At 30.8% G+C, this 20,938-nt stretch overlaps 1 protein-coding gene and 1 long non-coding RNA gene across 2 annotated transcripts; one reads left to right on the top strand and one right to left on the bottom strand.

Moving 5' to 3' along the window:
• The first annotated feature begins 5,752 nt into the window (after positions 1-5,752).
• On the top strand, positions 5,753-6,550 carry LOC140967201 (uncharacterized). The gene is made up of 3 exons (XR_012173546.1): positions 5,753-5,881; positions 6,121-6,343; positions 6,438-6,550. It is a non-coding gene; the product is annotated as an uncharacterized lncRNA (long non-coding RNA).
• A 330-nt stretch (positions 6,551-6,880) lies between these two features.
• LOC140967202 (ABC transporter A family member 7-like) lies at positions 6,881-14,381 on the bottom strand. Its single transcript, XM_073427602.1, has 18 exons — positions 14,176-14,381; positions 13,036-13,417; positions 12,552-12,631; positions 12,253-12,397; positions 12,043-12,162; positions 11,833-11,957; positions 11,271-11,429; positions 10,666-10,828; positions 10,441-10,566; positions 10,257-10,340; positions 9,474-9,829; positions 8,839-9,039; positions 8,591-8,700; positions 8,393-8,477; positions 8,017-8,145; positions 7,796-7,901; positions 7,596-7,684; positions 6,881-7,332 (listed from the first exon to the last, which is right to left on the bottom strand). The coding sequence occupies exons 1-18, from the start codon at positions 14,251-14,253 to the stop codon at positions 7,033-7,035; spliced, it is 2,838 nt and encodes a 945-aa protein (XP_073283703.1). The 5' UTR covers positions 14,254-14,381; the 3' UTR covers positions 6,881-7,032.
• Between the last annotated feature and the right edge of the window lie 6,557 nt (positions 14,382-20,938).

The raw sequence follows: 20,938 nt of genomic DNA on the forward strand, positions 1-20,938 counted from the left end.
CTTTTTCTTCTGTTCGGAGCTTGGAAAAATATGGAGGACTTTTAGAGCTTCGTGCTGATAACGTGTTGTGAAAAAGTAAAAATTTACGGTAAAAAGTAAAAATCTCAAACTCTCAAAATTATCACACTACACACTTTATAATATTTTTCTCTCAACTCAATTGTGATTTTCTTCACAAATGAGAGATCTATTTATAGAAAATTTTTACAAATAATCCAAAAATAAAATACATCATTACCTACATCATCACACACTAATTTTCAATATTCAACACCTAATTTTACCTAATTTTCAACATTCACATTTTCAACACAAATATTTAACACATTTTTAAATAATTTTTCAACAAACTTATTTTTATTGTTTAGAAGTTTTATTTTTTTTAAAAAAAAGAGTCTTTTTTCCTGAATGATTCATATGCCTTAATAATTTGTAATTCTTAGGGTCGTGGGCTGGTAAGCGGTAAGAAGCCCATAAGTACCTAGTCCCGTGAACTGAAAGTTGAGCTGGCCCGGAACCACTCATTTAGCAATATGATTATCGATGGATGTTAACGAACCGGCTCGATTACCTGTCTACAAATTTAAGATCGATTTCGACTCGAAAATTGCTATGTTATATTATATATATGTATAATACATCTTTTTCACTATAACTTAGTTTCTGAACTAATTCGTAGATAACAATGTATATTGTTTTTTGAATAATATATCCGTTGTCGAGAGTGGTTTTATTTCATGAATAGGGGTAGATTTAAAAAAAAAATCGATTACATATAATCTAATTGATATTATAATGTAAATAACTAAATACAAGATTTGGGACTTCACTCTGTTCATCTGGACAAAAGATCCTTAGCGCAGTGTCGTAGTTTAAGTTGACATTTTCGTTCACAAATTCTAACTAACGAAGGAGAAATATACGACAGTCAAATCAAACTGCCGACCTGTCGGGCTTTTTCAACCTTGTACAGATTATCATTTGTCAACTTTAAAATTTACTTATAATAATATATCTGTAAATATACTACAAATTGTATATCGGATCAAATTAGCAACTCCTACCGACTATATATATATTCCAGATTCAATATGCCTGATCATATATAATTTTGTCGAGATATATATCAAATATACAACATGCAGCATGGTATCGTATAACTGATGAAACTGACATCAGCCAATTAATAATACTAGAATATATATAAAATAGCAAATTTTAAAAATAATCAATCTCATAAACTATAGAATCACAGGTCCACCTCTGATCATATTATGAAACATTTGCATTATCCTCAAAAATCCATTTCTTTTAGTCTTTGTTTTATTCATTTTCAACCCTTTATTGCTGGAGTAGGGTTCTTATAGTAATCGCATCAATGCTTGTGATGTCTTCAGAAGCCATAAGCTTAGAAAGTTTTTCACTCAAACAGTCCACCTCTTTCTCCAGTTTCTTGATGTAATTGCATGTTTTCTTCAGAACTTTTGAGGCTGGCACCTATGATACATATACATACATACATACATACATACATACATACATATATATATGTATGTATTAATAAATTTATCAAGAAACTTGGAGCAAATGAAAAGAAAGAACAGTACTTACCCTTGTTGTTTTGCATCTTGAGCTTGAATCAGGCAACAATGCTTGTAATTTCAAGATGAGATCATTAGTCTCATCTGCTGTAAATCTTCTGTTTGGCATTCCAGCTTGTGTGATTATGTAAAACTCAAGATTATTATTATTATTAATAATATACTGTATAAAAAAAGACTTGAACCCGCATGTTCTTCCTTTGATCTGGTTCTTTTGAGACTGACAAATGAGACTCTTAAATAGGAAATCACTTGTAAAAGGTTTGTTACAAAACGCCACAAATAGAAAATTAATAGCCAAACATTTTAAGTGTTTTTCCGACACCTTTAAAATTACTACAGATCTATGGTTTATTTTCATTTTTATCAAAAGTATAGTTAATAATTAATCTATCAAAAAGACTATTAAAATCGATGTTTTAAATGATTTTTTTAAGGAAAGTATAACAAAACGTTTTTCTTTTTTTTTTTTTAAAAAAAAAAAAACAGAGTTGATTGAATTTGGATCGATTGAAAAAGAGCCAACGGTACTCGGATCCGAATTAAATACAGTAGGGACAAATTATGGGCCATATATTTATCTCATCAAGCTGTACAATTGGACCACAATTTTTTGCTCTTTTTTCCGAAGTAGCCATCAGAAAGAATAAGCCCAACTTATATTAGTTTTTTTTAGAGTTTCTCTTCAACTATTAATTAATTAAATTTTCAAATGAATGATTGTGGTTAGAATAATAACATTTATGTTCTTCATATTATTTTATAGTGTGCAAATTCCTTGTTATCATTTGTATGAGAAATAACCCTTTTTACCTACTTATACTCACGGGAAATTTAGGGTCCGATTCCAGCAAGTGTCACTAATCCAGACGCAGGTGTCGAAATTGTCCTGAGCCTGAAATCACGAATAAGACCGTTAGATGGGGGCCAGGAGGGTGTCTCGGCGTAACCCCTCCGACGCTCAAGTCAGAGACTGAGGTTGTAAGTGGTGAGAGCATAGCTAAAGGTGGTGCTGAAAAATAATATAATGAAAGAATGAACCGTATATTTATAATAGAATACATTTGCATGTCATGGGCCCTCTACTTGTGTTAGGGATGGACCGGGAGTTTGGGCCTGATCTTGATGGGTCCATTCCTGTTTAATTTTTTTTATCATGGAACTTTTCGAACAAATTAAATGTCTAAAATCCGATATTTTTAAATCTTTTAAGCTCTCACCAGTGTGTATGTTATACCATGTTTGTTCAATTATTGAGCTAGTTTATTTAGTAGAATTGAGGAGTTTGGAATTGGCATCTTCCTTACCAGATTATTCTGAACTGGTTAAATGTTAAGGTTTCGGTTTGTCTACTATAATTATATGATGTTATCCTTTTGCTTCCAAAAAAATAATTTCAACATGCTTTTTTATCATTCACTTGTAGGATATGTTAGCAGCTGATGATTGATAACATATTTGATATTAAAATCTCGAGTTTAAAATAATATTTTTGATTCGAAAACCTATCGCAACAAATCGCTCCATCAACTAAAAAATAAAAATTGGTTTTAGAATCCCATGTAATATATAGTGTGTGTGAAGAATGTTTAAATGCTAACCAAAGAGCATGGCAAAGAGGATGATTTATTTGTGGCATGACTAATTGTCAACATGCCGACCCGTAAAAGAGTAAAATCAATCGAATCGCTTGTAAAGCAATGAGTGATTTTTATTTTTATTTTTATTTTTATTTAGCATAATGAATGATTTGATGATTCAATTTTGTTCATTTGTCTTTTCCATTCTGGAATTGAGAGGTGGGGTAAAATAAGTGCTTCTTTTTTTTTTTTTTGCAATTGATTGTGGAAAAAAAAATTTTAAGGCTTAATAATTATAAGAATTGATTTTTTATACAAACTAAAATTCGTTGTCTCAAAGTATTCGAAATTGATCCTTTCAACTTCCCGGACCGTGACTGAAATTTACAAAATAATAATGGAAATAGATTATGTTAGGAGTAAAATTAAGATAGAAAATTTAATATTAAAATTAAAAGTTTCATTTGTATGAACTTGAAATTATGGGACAACAACTACCGTCAATTCTTGTACTAGTAAAGGTTTTTGGATTTAATGAATATTTTTCCATGTGATTTTAAAAGATCATTTAATTGCAATAATGTTGACATGATTGATGCAAATACGAATCAAATGTTGTTTTTGAGGTAACTTGTTGTTCCAATACGTTAATATGTTATCGTCAAAATTAATGAATTTATTTCAGCACTTTGCCCGACAGGGGAAAAAAAACTATTCCAATTTCTAAAAAAATGAAATCCCGATTTCCAACAACTTGGTTTCCGCTAGCAATTTAACTTAAGTAAGGTAAAAGTAGGTTCGAAAAAAATACAGAAAATTATGGTATATCACATTTATTATATCGCAAAATATTGTGTATATTGAATTTAATGGTATATCGTAATTTTCGATACGATATGATATTGTACCGAACTTTTCGATAACATTCAAAAAAATTCGCGAAATACCAAATTTCTTTTACATTTTTTAAAAATTATAACATAATGTCAATTTCAATATTTGTATGACATTCAAAAAATTTCAGTATTTCGATGTAAATAACACAAATTTTTTTCTAGTTTCAGTATAAACGGTATTATACCGATATCATACCAAAATTCCGTTATACCGATTTTTTTTATAAGAACGATATAGAATTTATATCGTACCGAATATTAGCATAACGAAATTTCTGTACGAAATCGTTATTCATTTTTCGATATGGTATTATTTGAAAAACCATGTATACCGTTTTATTTTTTGTGTTTTTGGTAAGTATTGGATGAATTCTTGAATAATGTAATAGTCTGCAAATACGTTAGTAAAGTAAAACCATATTGGACAAGTCGTGTTCAACAAACTCACTCGATAAGATGTCCGAAGAAATCGAACTCATAATCATTGACCAAACGGTTTACTTACTCCATCAACTTGGACATTCTGTTGAAGTAGTTTACTCTATTCTTAATCAAAATCATTGTATTTGTTGAAACTTTGGAGAGGGATTTTGCAAGCTCAAATCCCATCATGCACAATTCTATGTTCTTACTGAATGAAATCAAATGAATAGTATTAAAAAAAAAATCGAACCTTTATACTGTAGTATAGATTAAAAAGTAATCAACTGTCAAATATCAGTCATAACTAAGATTATAGTAACATAATACAACGAGATTCAAATAAGTGGGGATAATTGGCTTCATTCACCAACCAAGCGACCACTTCCACAAATTTCGGACAAGAGTTGATGAATAATTGAGGGTCGATATTTATATATCTTAAAATTTATGTTTGAAAATGTTAAAAAAAAAAAATTACGCTTAAAAGTTTGATTATAATTTCCCCCTCTTTTATAAATGCATTTTTGGTTTTCGGAGTAACAAATAAACCTGTTTGTTTCAGAGTTGAAGAATCTTTGAACTTCGAAGCACATTTGGCTGATATTAATATTCAAAACACATTTGGTTTTAGTCTTATTTCATTGAAATAATAACTCAGTATCAATATTATTAACATGACATCAGATAATACTAACGTCTTCCAACTAGATAAAAGTAAAAAACAAAACCAACTTTTAGGACAAGAACAAATAAGCTAACTTGACATATTGTAAGATGATTTGGAACTCGAAACTTTAAATGTTAATCGGATGTCAAAGGCCATCATATTACAAGCACTCACAAAAATGAGTAATACAAGAAGAATTGCACAGACAATCAATACAAACAATAAATTATTAGCCAAGAAAAACTTTAATCAAGATCTTTTTATGTTCATTCTTTACTCTTATAAATACTGGTTCCTAGCTTGATTTACTTGAATGAAGAACATAATCACTTCAGCCATTTTATTTAGGCCAAAAACACAAAGAGGACACGCCTTGGTAAGAAGGAAGCATATCGGAGCTCCTCACATTGCCTTGGGTATGAGCCATATATAATCCATAAAGTCAGGATATTGTAAAACTTAAAGTCAGGATAATCAAATCCCGAAAAGCACTAAATGAGCCATATATAATATAATCCATTAAATGCAAGATTACGAAAATTTACGTGGATCAAATGGAGCCACTCTATAAAATCAGAGGTTGAATCAATTGCAAATCAGAAGCAAACATCAATGGTGAAGGCCCATTTTCGTTTGTTCCTTGCTAGTTTCTTTTTTGGCCTTGTTATGTGCTCTTCTACCACACAGAACTCTGCAGGTCAAGGAATTCATCAGGTTTGTACATGATAAGTGAATATATACATATAACAAGTTCTTGTCTAATGTCTCAAATTAGACGTTCATTCAAATACTTCATCATCATAACATAATCGGAGAAGGCATGCACCGATTGATATGAAAGATAATGTATTGATTGATTACATAAATGATTGTAGTTATAAATCATTATGTTATCCATATATCATATATCGTTTGTCTTACGAAACAATTAATAGTTTTCTAATGTATTGAAGAAAACGATATGGTGTGTGGTAAGAGGATCCGTTCGTGCAGATAAGTTGCAAAGCTTTTTAGACTATGCATGCACCCAAGTTGATTGTGGAGATATCAGGCCGGGCGGTCGATGTTTCGAGCCAAACACATTGCAGAATCATGCATCTTACGCCCTTAATTTGATATACAGGGCTACAGTTTATTGCAATCTTGAAATTGGCTACACAGCTATTACTGACCCTTGTAAGATCTCTTTAATCCTCTTGTCTCGTGTTGGTACTACTGTATATCGTTTTAGGATTATGATCTGACCGTATTTATGGTTTTGACGTTGCAGCATTCGGCACTTGTCGATATACATGATCGCATATCGGAGAAGAATAGAATTATAGAGTTGTAGCTAAGTAACAGAAATAATGATATATGTGAAACTCGGTTCGATTAAATGAATACATCTCATTTCTTTACTTAGAATATTAATCTATTACATGTGTACAAAATTAACTTAAAATAATATAAATTAGTTAAAAGAATTGTGAATTAACAACATATATTAAGGTTAATAAAGATAAATTATGAAAAGTTTCAACGTCAAGTACAAATGACAAATCGAAAATAAATCAAGTGCGATTAAAGAAAAAAAGAAGAAGGCCAAAGTTTCCCCACATCTTGCTTTTTTATACTTGCCTTTTGTAATATAAATTCAGTCACAAGAGTTTGTTTCTTTAATTTCATCTATACGATAATTCTTGATTGGAGTAACGTATCATAATCAATTGATTAATTTTAATTTGTATAAACTATCGATTATTGTAAAATTTGTAATTCCAAATAAAAATCATGGTAATTTTCTATCGAATCCTTTCAGTAGTAAAGTCGACTAAGGTATACAGAAATGTGACCATATTGTACAATCAACTCACAGGACATTGTTACGAGAGAACATCGAATGCTTGAGCCCCTCTTGCAACCTTAATAAAAACATCTTCTAACGTCGTATCCGCTAGACCCCATGCATAAACTGGAAATCTGCTCTTAGCATCCTCAACTGCTTCAAAAACATCGGCTATTCTGATCTCGTCTTTTGGCAACTCAAACTTTTGTGTTCCGGAAATATGGTATACCCTGCTAGCATTTGGAGAAAGTTCTCGTACCAAATTTCCCACTTCTTCGTCATGATTCGAGGATGTTGTCATTGTAAGTACATATGATCCTCCGTATCTGGCCTTGAGCTGTCATTTGAAGATAGAGTAAGTGAAAAAAGTTAGGCTGCATAGCATTCTTAACTGCTCCTCTTGCAGGAAATCTGGTACATCATGATACACTATACGATGTACATGTTGTTTTAAACAACACCAAGGCATACACCTGAGACTTCAATTCAATGACTCAGTGTGTGGATTTACATATAACTAATTTACATAGGACAACATCGTTGAACAATAGCTAATGCAGCTCAGAGGATGCAGGATAAAAAAGAAACAAATCATATTACCTCTTTAGGGTTTCCAACACACTGCAAGTCGCCATCCACAAAAATACCAAGGCGATCACATAAATTCTCTGCCTCTTCCATTGAATGAGCTGAAAATATTTGTAAAAGCATTTCTGAGAGTCCACATAATTTAAATTTAAATGCTGACGAATCTCCCCTGTACAGAATCCATGTCTAAAAATGAGCATGCATGCACTTACTGGTCAGAATTATCGCTCTGTTTTGTTTTGCACGCATCACAACATTCCACAGCATGTTTCGGGAAGCAGGATCAAGTCCAGTACTTGGTTCATCCATATACACGACCTTTTAAGAACCATTTCATGAAAATAAGATACCAAAGAGTAAAAAAGGTTCTTAAAATCTAGTAGCCTATCAAATGAACAGAAGCTATAATAAGGATCTAGTATTTTAGACGTACTTTGGGATCTCCGATAAGTGAAATGGCAACACTAAGCCTCCTCTTCATACCACCACTATATTTCCCAGCTTGTTTGTCTGCCACCCCGCCATGAAATAAGTTGACACTCTTCAAAGATTCTTCCACAGCCTGCATCAGATTAACAATATGCCATGTCATAAATTCATCACATTATGCACAATCAAGGATGAACAGGGGGACTAATAAAGACGATTTTCAACGCGTTATATCTAGAAAAACTAAATTTTCACTCCATTTGACACGATTCTAGTACATGTTATTTGATTTATAAAATTTCAGAATATATTTTCTGATTTCTAACTTAAGTAATTATATTTGACAATCAAATGCATCCAGGAAAATGACGTAAACCTACTTGAGTCAGTGCGGAACCTTTGAGATTTTTAAGCCTTCCATAGAACAGTAGATGCTCCCTTCCTGTTAGCGTTCCCCAGAGTAAGCTGCAAATAGTTACAAACGAATACGCATGTAAAAATGAGAGGATTGACGAATTCACGAAGTAAATGAAAAAATGTAATAATTTAAAATTTGATCATCGTGTATTGTATCTTACTCATGTTGTGGACATACACCCATGCTGGTATATATTTTATCCATATTTTCCCTGATATCTAAGCCCTGAACATAGGCAGTACCAGAACTTGGCTTTATGAGCCCAATCATCTGTCCAAAAGAATCATATCAGTAAGAAAGAGATCTCCTATATCTGCATCTTCTCATGTATTTCTATCATCCAACAATAGAATGGAATTAATGTTTCATGGTTTCAATAAATAATAATAAATAACAATCTAAACTTACCATATTAATGAATGAAGTTTTGCCTGCACCATTCGGACCGAGCATGCCAAAGCATTCCCCTTGGGGCAAAGCAAGGGAAAGCCCTCTCACAGCAAATTTCTCAGGGTTTCCATCCCTTCCCGGATATACCTTTTTGAGGTCGTTGCAAATTATGGCATGACTATCACTTGATTCGAGTAGCAGCTGTTCCACTTTCTCTCTCTAAACAAATTGCACAAAGCAACGATAAAATAAAATGAGTGAAAAAATGTTAATAAAATATAAATTACATGGGATTAATATGTCAGTAATGTAAAGTTTTGGTGTTGGGCAGATCACGCTATATCTGTCCTTAACTGTACCACTCTTATCTTCATGGACATGAATAAGCTTCCATATGGAAAAGGCCAGCCAATTCTTATGTAATAATTCTAACGTATCTTTTTACAGTATTTAACAATATGCGTGCAAGAGACATTTCAAACATTTACATTTTCCATACATCTGAATTAATAAAACAAGAGATGTGATATGTAATGTTAAAAAATATCCAAACTGAAAAGGGCAGCACATCTATATGGAAGAGACCAAGATTGATCTAAATCATCAATTGCTAGTTCAATCGCAATTTTGATCTAATTTAGAAATCAACCTACCTCTTGAACAACATCTGGCTTCTCCATCTGAACAAAAACTTTAGACCCCTGCCTTCGGAGACTAGGTTTACGGAAGGAAGATGATAGCTTCTTTTGATGGTTACGCAAGAAAAATAGAGGACTTCTTCCAGATGATACAACTTGATCTGCATAATAAGCAACGCCTAGAACAACCAACCATTCCACTAAGATGATAATCATGGCGTCTTGCATTCCATTGTTTTTATCGTTTAAATCTTTCCATTTCATTCCATCAGTTCCCATATAATTTCCGAGGAAGGAATATTGTGAAAACTCATACAACCCTCGGTAAAGGGCAAATCCTGGATACAGTTCCAATGCAATAATCCCAGCTTCTGCATTATTTCAAGGTTTATCTTGTGATCGTAAAAACAGCATTGGAATTTGGAAACAATAATATTAGACTCAGCCTAAAGATGCTGAAAAAATCAAACTTTCAAAAAATGTGTCCACAGGCATTCAATTTGGATGTCTAATTTAGCATTAAAGCTAAATTCCAAATGATTAGATACAACATATGAATTGGTTTGTGAAAAGTTATGATTTAAAAAATTGGAAACTCCAATCAATTAAATATGAGTACTTAAAAATCGAAATAACGTGCTAACTGAATCAACTGAAAGGAAATAGTTTTTGTTGGTTCTAGCTCACATCTGAAACAAGCTCACAGTATTGCTAATACTATTCACAAAACTCTAGTTCCAAAACAAAAGAAAATATATTGAACTAGGTAATACTCTTGCATTATAAAATTTCACTTACTTGGAAATGACGTGTCTTGTAGAAAAAACTGGAAAAGAAAGCCACCCAATAGCCCACTTCCAAAAACTAACATATACCCCACCACTGCAAGAATTATTAAGTATAAGACAGAAATAATTCCTATAACTTCAGATAATATATTTGACATGATCGCCAAAAAAGTTGCAGCTGTTATAATTCACACCTGTAGCAGTCTTCACATTGGAGAACAAATCGGCCAAGAGAAATGCCAGGGAGATTTGCAAGTTCACATAAATGAAATAGAATACAAACTGGATGCTGTAATCGTTTAAGGTGAAGAACTTCAACCCTGAAAATTTCAGTGTTCAGGTTAACTTGTACCGGATTTGGCATGAAATTTTATGCAAAAATGTGGAGCAATTTAGAAATTATGTAGTTGTGTTATTACCTATAGCCGAACCAAAAATGACTAAGCATATCATGTAGATTGATGATATTACAAGAAAATAAGCATAAGATATCAACCAATAAGGCCCATCTCCAAGCCCATGCATTTTCATCATGATTCTTAGCTTGTATTGTTTCTCATAAACCAAAGCTATCAGTACAACCTGCTCAGCAAGAAAAATAAATTTGAACTTTTAAACATCTCTCAAATTGTTAGTCAATTTAAGTACTTACAGATAGCATGATGAATAAAGCTGTAGCATCAACGTTGATAATTGTAATTTCGAGCAATGACATTCTTCTTCCTCTAAGTACTAAGGTGCCTTTTTTTTCGATTTACAACAGCAAACTAAGCAAAATTTTGAAAACTGTGGCAAATTTTTCTTGAGTCAAGTGCAAAAGAAAAATACCAAAGAAAAATACCAGAATAAAAATAGCAACTCTAGATACTTTGTTAGATGCAATTGATTTGGAAATGTGGATTTATGGCCATTTTCCTTCCTTCTGTTAATTTTAAATTAGGGTACTACATATGAAAAACTCTTTCATGCCCCGATTAAAAGGTGTATCTATCTCGTTGCAAGGGGAAATATTAGACAAACTTACAGGGAACAGCTGTGTAATAACAAATGAAAAGAATAATGGACCGAGGAGAGAGGAGAAATCCAGCCTAAGTTCGGTTTCAGGCTTTGGCATTTCTTTCACAAACTCAAAAAGCATTCTTGTTGCAGGTCCAAGCAGATGTTGGAGATACGCATTTGATACCTGCACGAGCGTGCACTGAATATTAGAATATTTTATGTCATCTTTCATGCATATTATAAACTAACATGTTGATTAAAAAATAATTATTAGTACTTAAAAACATAAACAAATATCATGCAAATCATTATAATGAACCAAGAAGGAAAGCTTCACAAGTTTTAAAATGCTGTCGCTTCTTCCATATGGCTAAATTTTTGAAAGGAAGAGAAAATGGCATACCTGACAAATATAGTGAACAACGTTATAGTAAGAACTCAAAATATTAGAATAAACATATTCATTTTGTGTAGTCATGGAATTTTCAATTCCCATAAAATATTGAAGTTCAAACCATTTCATGTGAGAAAAAGTTCTAGAACCATGGAGTAGGTAAATAAAGAGCATCGTATTTGGATTCAGATACCAAGTTGACTGAGCGAGGCACCCGCGTCAATCCAAGAGGCTGATTGCCTGAGTCGTTCTTATAGGTTGAGTTGTACCATATGCTCACATTGAACTGATTTGCATTTGAATTCAAAAAATCATAGGCTGTGAAACAAAAATGATTAAATAAATTGATGATCCAGGCAATGGAGTAAAGTATAGATAAAGGGTAAAATTCTTAGTCCGGCACCTGCTACAATCTCGTTGATCTTTCTTTCTGGATTCCCTTTACGATATCCCTTGTATAGCTCATCATTAATCTCTGAAGTACTATTACGCCACAAATTTGAGCCTTGAATGCAGCTTACATCTAGATTTTAGACAAATAAATATAATAAAAAAAATGAAGTGGTTGCCCGATTATTTGCTGATGGAAATATAACTTGTCCATGCATGCTACCTTTTTGCATTTCTACAGGACCTATTTGGAGAGGGAAGGAAAAACTAGAGTTCGAAGCACATTGAGGCTGCACGTAGTATACTGGAAGATCTGAAAAGAAAGCTGGCTCGAGATAATTGATAAATTGAGTCTTTGATTCCGAACCCTGTAACATAAAAAATAAAATGCTAACATTGAAACAAAGTGTTGTGTAACAACGAGCAGCTTAACCTACAAAGCACATGCCATCATCATAAGGAATGAAGAAAAAGATAATAGAACTGAGAAAATGACAAAAAGGAGATGGAAATACAACTAACCAAAGCTTCGCCGGCTATACTGTAAAGAATATCAGAGGCGTTTATATTAAGTGACTGTTCAAACATATTGCCAGCCACACCTGTCAAGTCACAGAAGAAGCATAAAACGTCTTATCAAGGTCATCCACCCATGCTACGAGTAACTTCTCTACCAATATAGAGTGACCACCTCATTTAAAAGTTTAACTTGTTAGAGATATGAAACACTCGATATTTGTCGGTTTTAGCATGCCTCCTAAAGTGCAAGAAAGTACCAGAACTATCATTCAACCAAAGCCTAGCATGTGAAATTCGTTGTCATTAATGGTGGAGAAGGGACCTGAGCAAATAACTTCCTCCATGTACTAGCTTTAATACTAAATTGAATAAAAATCATTCAAAAGTTAAAGCAATTAGCTTTAAAGCAATTAGCTTCATGAGACATTAATTTTCACTGTCTTTAACATCCATTGAGAGATATAAAGTACGACGAACAGAGACATACTCCGTCCAAGTGTCTGATTACTCCCTGTCATAAGTATAATCACAGGACAGGAGCCTGTTCTCCTGCATGATTCATCAGGCAAATCCGAATACGGGATATAATTAGTTTTCACAGCACGATACTGTTGTGCCGGCAACTGTAATAGAGGAGGCCATTCTGGTGGATGAGGAATGGGGCAGGTGGCCACTTGATCCAAGGTCGAGTATTCAATACCACAAACCCTCGTACATTGGCCATCACCATTAGTATCAACACAAGTGCAGCCACACTTGTTTGAGGGCTTATTTAATTCGTTGTTCACCAAAATTTGGATGAGGACAAGCAATAAACAAAGGAACAATGGGATTGCAACAAGTTGAAGATTAGCCTTGCTGTTTCGTTTCTGAAATTATAAACGAAAAAAAATGAAGAAAGGTAGATCAGTTCAAGGACTACAAACAAATTTTACTATTTCAATCCACAATCGAAACTTTAGTTTGAAACTATCATCAATTCCCTCGGGAATGAGGTTCCAATTATTTTTAACCTGACATTCAAATAACTGAATTAAGGTTGTATAAAATTTTAGAAGAAACAACTAATGATGTTACAGAAGTATCAGATATGCTTAATGAATCTCCAAATAGTACACGTAAAGCACAAAGCTGCAGTAAAGCTTTTTTTTTATGGATCAAAACCATTTATTAAGCAACCAAATATTGACCACAAGAGTATTAATCTAAATTTTCGACCAGGCAAGCACACGTAAAACTAAGTCACAAATGAATGCATGCCACAAAACAGTAGTCAATATCAACTTTTAATACAGTAGATAATTTAAACGATTCGATTTCATCCCTTTGTTTTAGGACAATTTCTTCAACTTTAAAAAAGCAAGGGAGAAAGTTAAAGCAAAGAATAACATAAAATTAAGTTAACATAGACTCAGTATCAAGCGAGATAAACAAGAACTACCCTCCACCATAAATTACAAATCAAGGTAAACTAGCGATAAACCGAGAGATTAGCTAAACATATCTCTAGCAAAGCCTCTGAAAACTTAACCCATTAACCAATCAAGAAACATAAAATTTAATCCAATAACTATCGAGAAGTAGAACCAAAAATGTGATTAATGAAACACTTCAAATGGGCACACACCTGAAAAGTCAAATTCTTCCTGAGCAAAGCATTAGCCTGTGTCCGAAAACTCGCCGGCCCATTTGATGAATCTTCCATTCTTCACCAAAATGTGAGCTTTTTGCTGAAAATTTCTTGATTCTCAAATGCACGTTGAAACGGTTTCATGTGTTTGATCGATGCAATTGGAATCGGCACTCAGTTTTCCAGTTATATATACCTGTATGAAATTTCTCAAAAATAAAAAATAAATAAATAAATAACGAGACGTTTGGATTGACGAAACTGCCCTTTTGCCGGAGTATTTTCCTGGAAATTGTCCCTGATCGAACGACTGAAATGTCCCTCACGCGTTTCACGTCCTTTTCTCGTTTATATTTTACTTATACACTTAACTTGACGTGTTTTCTTGTTCCGATTGTTTTACTAGTTAGTTTATGTTATATGGTACGGAATTTTTTTCCTTATTTCAATATCATTAAATCATGTGATTTTTTATATTTTTATGAAAGTTAACATATATTGATGTTCAAAATTTAACATTTGACTATATTATATAAATGAAAAATAAAAAATAGATAGTATTTGATTTGATTTAATTTGATCGAAAATTTGAATAAGAAGTGAGGGAGTGTTTAATTACTTTTGTAACGTATTTTTCTTTTTTAACATTGTGGAATTTAAAAAAAAAAAAAAAAAAAACTTTCACCAGCACAGCAAAATTCTCTTACTTTAGAAAATTTAACTTTAATTAGTAGTATAAATATATATTATTGTCGATTAAGGAATAATTTCCTTAATATCAAAAAAGGAATTAATCTTCCTATTAAATTGAGAATATGTATTCCATGGTAACGAGAATTCTCTTGTATTTATGTGTGGACCAAATATGAAAACAAGAATAAAATTGAAAATGTTCATTTCATTCTATTAAATTTCGTCCGATCAAACATAGGGGTGGTATACCGTACAGTACCGAATATCATATATCGTATACCGTACCGAAAATTACGATATAAGAAAATTCATACCGATACCGTATCGAAAATTTCGGTACATATAATTAGCATACCGATTATACCAAAATTGTACGGTATACCGAAATTTCAGTACGATATCGGTATATACCGTTTTTTTTATCGAAAAAAACCTTACATTTTAAAATTTTTATAAATTTATTGTTTTAAAATATTATATATTTTAAATTTTTTTATATTTTTTCGGTATTTCGGTATATACCGAAATTTTTAAATTGAATACTGTTATCGTACCGAAAAATTCGGTAATTGTTACCGTACCGTACCGAAATCTTTGGTATACCGAAAATTCGGTAAATTCGGTATTTTTTCGATACGATAATCTCGGTATACCGTACAATTCGATATTTTTCATATCCCTAATCAAACATGTCATCCAACAAAAACAAGTTTTTTAAAAATAAAATATCCTTCATATAAAACATTGATGTTGCATCATTGATTCCGTCATATGGATTAAATATTCATATGTTATTTATCTTATGTTTTAAAATTCTCATTTTTATAATATATAATACAGATTGTGAATATTAAAAAAAATTTCATTCACATTAAAAAATATATGTAAGTGGAAAATTTAACGGTCTGACTAGTCAATACTCTACGATTATCATTGTTTTGTTGCTTTTGTCAACGGTTTATGCCATGTAGTTTCTTATTATTAGTAAAAATTATTCTGTATATTTAATTAATTAGTCAAATAAAATATCATAAAACATATAATGACGAAAAAGAACTGAAATAATGTGTAATTAAATTATTAAACTATGTCCCACCTAAAAATTAGTTTGTTCATCAAGGAGTTTGCTAGCCTTTGAATGTCTCGTTGCTCTNTACAATTCGATATTTTTCATATCCCTAATCAAACATGTCATCCAACAAAAACAAGTTTTTTAAAAATAAAATATCCTTCATATAAAACATTGATGTTGCATCATTGATTCCGTCATATGGATTAAATATTCATATGTTATTTATCTTATGTTTTAAAATTCTCATTTTTATAATATATAATACAGATTGTGAATATTAAAAAAAATTTCATTCACATTAAAAAATATATGTAAGTGGAAAATTTAACGGTCTGACTAGTCAATACTCTACGATTATCATTGTTTTGTTGCTTTTGTCAACGGTTTATGCCATGTAGTTTCTTATTATTAGTAAAAATTATTCTGTATATTTAATTAATTAGTCAAATAAAATATCATAAAACATATAATGACGAAAAAGAACTGAAATAATGTGTAATTAAATTATTAAACTATGTCCCACCTAAAAATTAGTTTGTTCATCAAGGAGTTTGCTAGCCTTTGAATGTCTCGTTGCTCTTCCTGATCCATATCAAGAAGATTATATACACTGACGGAGTCAGAAATATGGCTCTGCGCGGTTTAGAATTTTAAATCTTAGAATTTTTTAATATTTTAAATTGATCTACCCTAACTAATATCATAGTATTCCAAAATTATATAAAATTTATATATAATTTTTTTTAAAAAAACTGAACCACCCGAGCTAAAGCCCAGATATATATATATGTGTGTGTGTGTGTGTGTGTGTGTGTCGCTCCGCCCCTGATTACATACAAAGTTCTTGACGGAACGAGAATTGGATTTTTATTTTTTTATTGAGTTCTAAATTGAGTTGGTTTCGGTGTACGATCTTGAAGGATTTCTCACACAAAAATCGAAGAATTATATATATAACAATTCTCTCAATATTTTGATATTATTAGATCATATGATTTTATTTTAAAAGTTGACGTAGTATTTTGATTATCTAAATATCAAAATTTCGTCACGTCAAAAAATATTTGAGGTGTAGCATGCTAAATGCGTTCGTCAAAATATGTTGAATTTTTAAAGATTAAAATACAATATCCAAAGCATTGATTTGCGAGATACTTGTCCAAGAAGCAAAGTGGAAGAATCCTTGAAACTCCTTTTTTCCACGATTACTTGCTATTTAGTAAAAACTAGGTTGAATAATGATTTTTTTAATGAAAATTAGCTAAAATATTCACTTTTAAAAAGAAAACAAATATAATCTTAATTTGTTTGAAAAAATCAAAAATCCATTCCCAAAACAAATTTTTTACAATAAAAACCCAAGTTTAATGTAATTTTCTTAAAATTAAATGGTTATAACTATATCATTTCTAGTATAAAATCTATAAATTATTCAGTTAAAAGAACTAATACATCAAATGAAATTAATAAATTAAATTATTTATTTAATTGATTCTTCGAAGAAAATCACCTAAAAGTCAACAAAAAAATGTATTATTCGCGGAAAATTATCTCTATATGTCTAAATGCCTGGACTATATGAAAAATAAATATTTTGTTATAAATCTAGTCAAACATTTTATTCAATTTAGTCATATTAAACCTGTTCAAATACTTGCTTTTAATTTTTAAATACTCTCAAAATATCCAAATGTAAATCAAATATTTTAAAACGATTGATGTGACGTATTGTGTGTTTGTACATTTTTTTATAATTAATTTGATTTATATTTAAATATAAACAATTTCATAATTATATAAATTAATGAAAAATCATATTACAATTTGAAATAATAAAATGAACAAGCAAAAAAAAAAAGACTGTGACACCAAATTTATCTTTATTATCCATATTTGTTTTATTTGAAAATCATATTCTTAATAAAAGCAATAGATAATATACATATACACTTATATATATATATATGTGTGTGTGTGTGTGTGTGTGTGTTCGGTTTGATTTTGTGGCCTAAAACTACCCACTTGTTTTATTTTCAATCAAGAAGTTAAGTTGACATTTTACTTTTGTTGAATATTTTACATTATTTTTATTTTCGAGGAAAAATAATAATTGTTTTTTAATACATCCAAGCATGTCATACGGTACGGCTACTCCTCCAGTGAAAATAGATTGACAGGTTGTCTTTTCGTCAAGCCCAAATAAATTGACTAAACTGCCCTTATCCTTGAAATCCAAGTAAATGCAATTTGAAGATTAATTAATTGAATGGCGCAAGATCGATTTGATTATGAAAGAAGAAATAATTATTTTTTTTCAACTAATAATTTATTTTTACAAATTATATTTTTTTATTAATAAGATTGTGTAAAAAATTAATTAAGAATTTTAACTTTCTAGATTTAAATAATTATGCTAAGATTTTCGTAATATGATATTATTATTTAAAAGAGTTTCTTTCTAATAAAACTCTTGTTTTGATATTTATAGAATTTTTTTTTTTTGATAAACTCTATGAGAAAATGAGTTTATATAAAAAGGAGAATTTTAGTGGCCGTAAAAAAAACTTCTGCACGATGAGAAATATAATCAGAGAGGATGATTAAGTCTCATAGCATCGCAAGTTTGACGATCGTCGTTACTCCTATAACGTGTTGTTGTGATTTTTGGAAGCATTTGAAAACAACACTTGTAAAAATATTGATTGAATATCGTGTTTTTTTTTCTCCAGTTTTCACATATTGTTTGCGTTTTTTGAATACGTTTTTTTTATCTAACGCTTTTTAAATTTGATTATTTGTTTTAAGATACAATTTAATTCCTTAACATGTTAATAAATATATTTTTATAGAATCATTAGTGTTGATATTTGTAACTCGTGTTATTTTTATAGTGATTATTTTGCCATGAGAGATCGTGCAAATATTTATACTTGTGCATAATTATCTATGAGTTATTTTTTAAAATTTATTTATTTGTGTGATATATTATTATGTTGCGTGTTGTAACTATGTATTACAACATTTGGGACAACATTGAAATATGTTAGCACACCATTTTTTTAAGTTTATGTTAAAACACAAATCCCGACAGATTCTTTTATCGTTTCTCGTGTCGTCCCCATGATCCCAACTTTCCGTACCAATCGTTAATTAACTCCATAATATATTTGCAATCGTTTGATAAAAGATTTATAATATATAAATGATCTATTGTATGTATGATATATACGAAAAAATAATTAAATGATTATTTCTCTTGTGAGACGATTTCGTTGATCTTTATCGGTGAGACATAACAACCGTATTTATATTTACAATAAAAAATAATATTTTTTATGGGTGTCATATATCACAAAATTGACACGTGAGATCGTCTCACGTGAGTTTTTGTAATAACTTATAACTTTAATTAAAATTTGAACTGATTGTTAAAGAGTATGTTTCTTGTGAGACGGTCTTACGAATATTTATATGTGAGACATGTCAACCCTCCCGATATTCACCACAAAAAGTAATACTCTGAGCATAAAAAATAATACTATAAAAAATAATACTTTTTCATGGATGACCAAATAAGAGATATGTCTCGTAAAATACGATCCGTGAGACCGTCTCACACAAATTTTAGTCATTGTTAAATAAATTAAGTATGTGTCATAATTTGCATGAAACAATGTCTATATATATTAATTTTGCAACCCATAATTCGAGGTTTGATTAGTATAATTGTACACATGGAATGTCACTCAAATGCTAGTTCAATATAACTTTGATATTAAATTAAACAATCTAATTTCTGAATTTTGAGCAGTTTCAATAATTTTTAAAGTCAGATTCAAATTACAAAGTACAAATCACATTTTATTTGATTAGCTTGTGTTATAGTGCAAATCAGATACCATTAGAATGATTAGAGTGAATAATAGCTATAATTGGGATGAAAAAATTGAAATCGATTTGTAATCAAGGGGAAAAAAATTAACAACGCTTCAATAAAAGTTTTTATGATGTGAGTGTGATATGATGGTATCAAGTTTTTGGCATAGACAAAGAATTGATAATTTGGAAATTAGTCATGGACAACGTTAATCAATTCCAAGCCACAAGATCGAAAAAAACATAACCGATGAACTAATACAAAGTTAATATAATTGTTGATTCAAACAAAACAAATATTCAATACATCTACAGTTAAAAATAAAATAAATCAGTATTTTCCAGACAACAACACGAAATCTCAAAAAGATCAAATAAGACTGTCAAAATAAATTGATACAAAAATGAGATAGTTCCCAAACATCAAAGAAGACAATTGAGGACACGAAGAAGTTCAATCGACATTATAAAAATGCACAAATTATCTCAAATGAACATGAACGGTCAACTTCTCAAGCAGATAAACATATATATATATATTCAGTATTCTAACACTTCGTTTTTTCATATCAACTAAGTTAAGGACTAAAGAGCACTTTCAGTACCAGCGAACAACTTCATTTCTATATCATATAACAAATAACGAAGAGTCGCAGAAGTTATAGTTTATACAGAGGTTGTCGTCGGACTAATCAATTGTAGATCAATTGGATTTCGTCATCTCGATTAATTGAGTATGCTATGAGGCCCAGTTGAGAACGAGACATCCGTCGATATGAGATTTCTAGTAGAATTCTTCCAACAACGAAATAAGTAGAGACATAAAATGATTAAATCATCGAATGTTTAAAAAGAAACACATGTGTTCATTTTTCTACATACTTTGTTATCAATTTGACCAGAATTTTCGAATCTCAAGTTATTTTCGCATTTTATATAAATCTACTCGACCGATCCATTTAAATCGATAATTGCTTAATAAGTTGTAACCCAACCCTAAAGCACAAACCCAAAACCAATACTAACGTAGCGTTTCAACAGTCCCTTTATAAATTTCCTATTGACATCATTTGTCCCTGTTTTTTTCCTTTAATAAAAAATGCGCTATAATAACCAAAC

The sequence above is a fragment of the Primulina huaijiensis genome, unplaced genomic scaffold, assembly GCF_012295235.1.
Source record: "Primulina huaijiensis isolate GDHJ02 unplaced genomic scaffold, ASM1229523v2 scaffold24481, whole genome shotgun sequence".
NCBI lineage: Eukaryota > Viridiplantae > Streptophyta > Magnoliopsida > Lamiales > Gesneriaceae > Primulina > Primulina huaijiensis.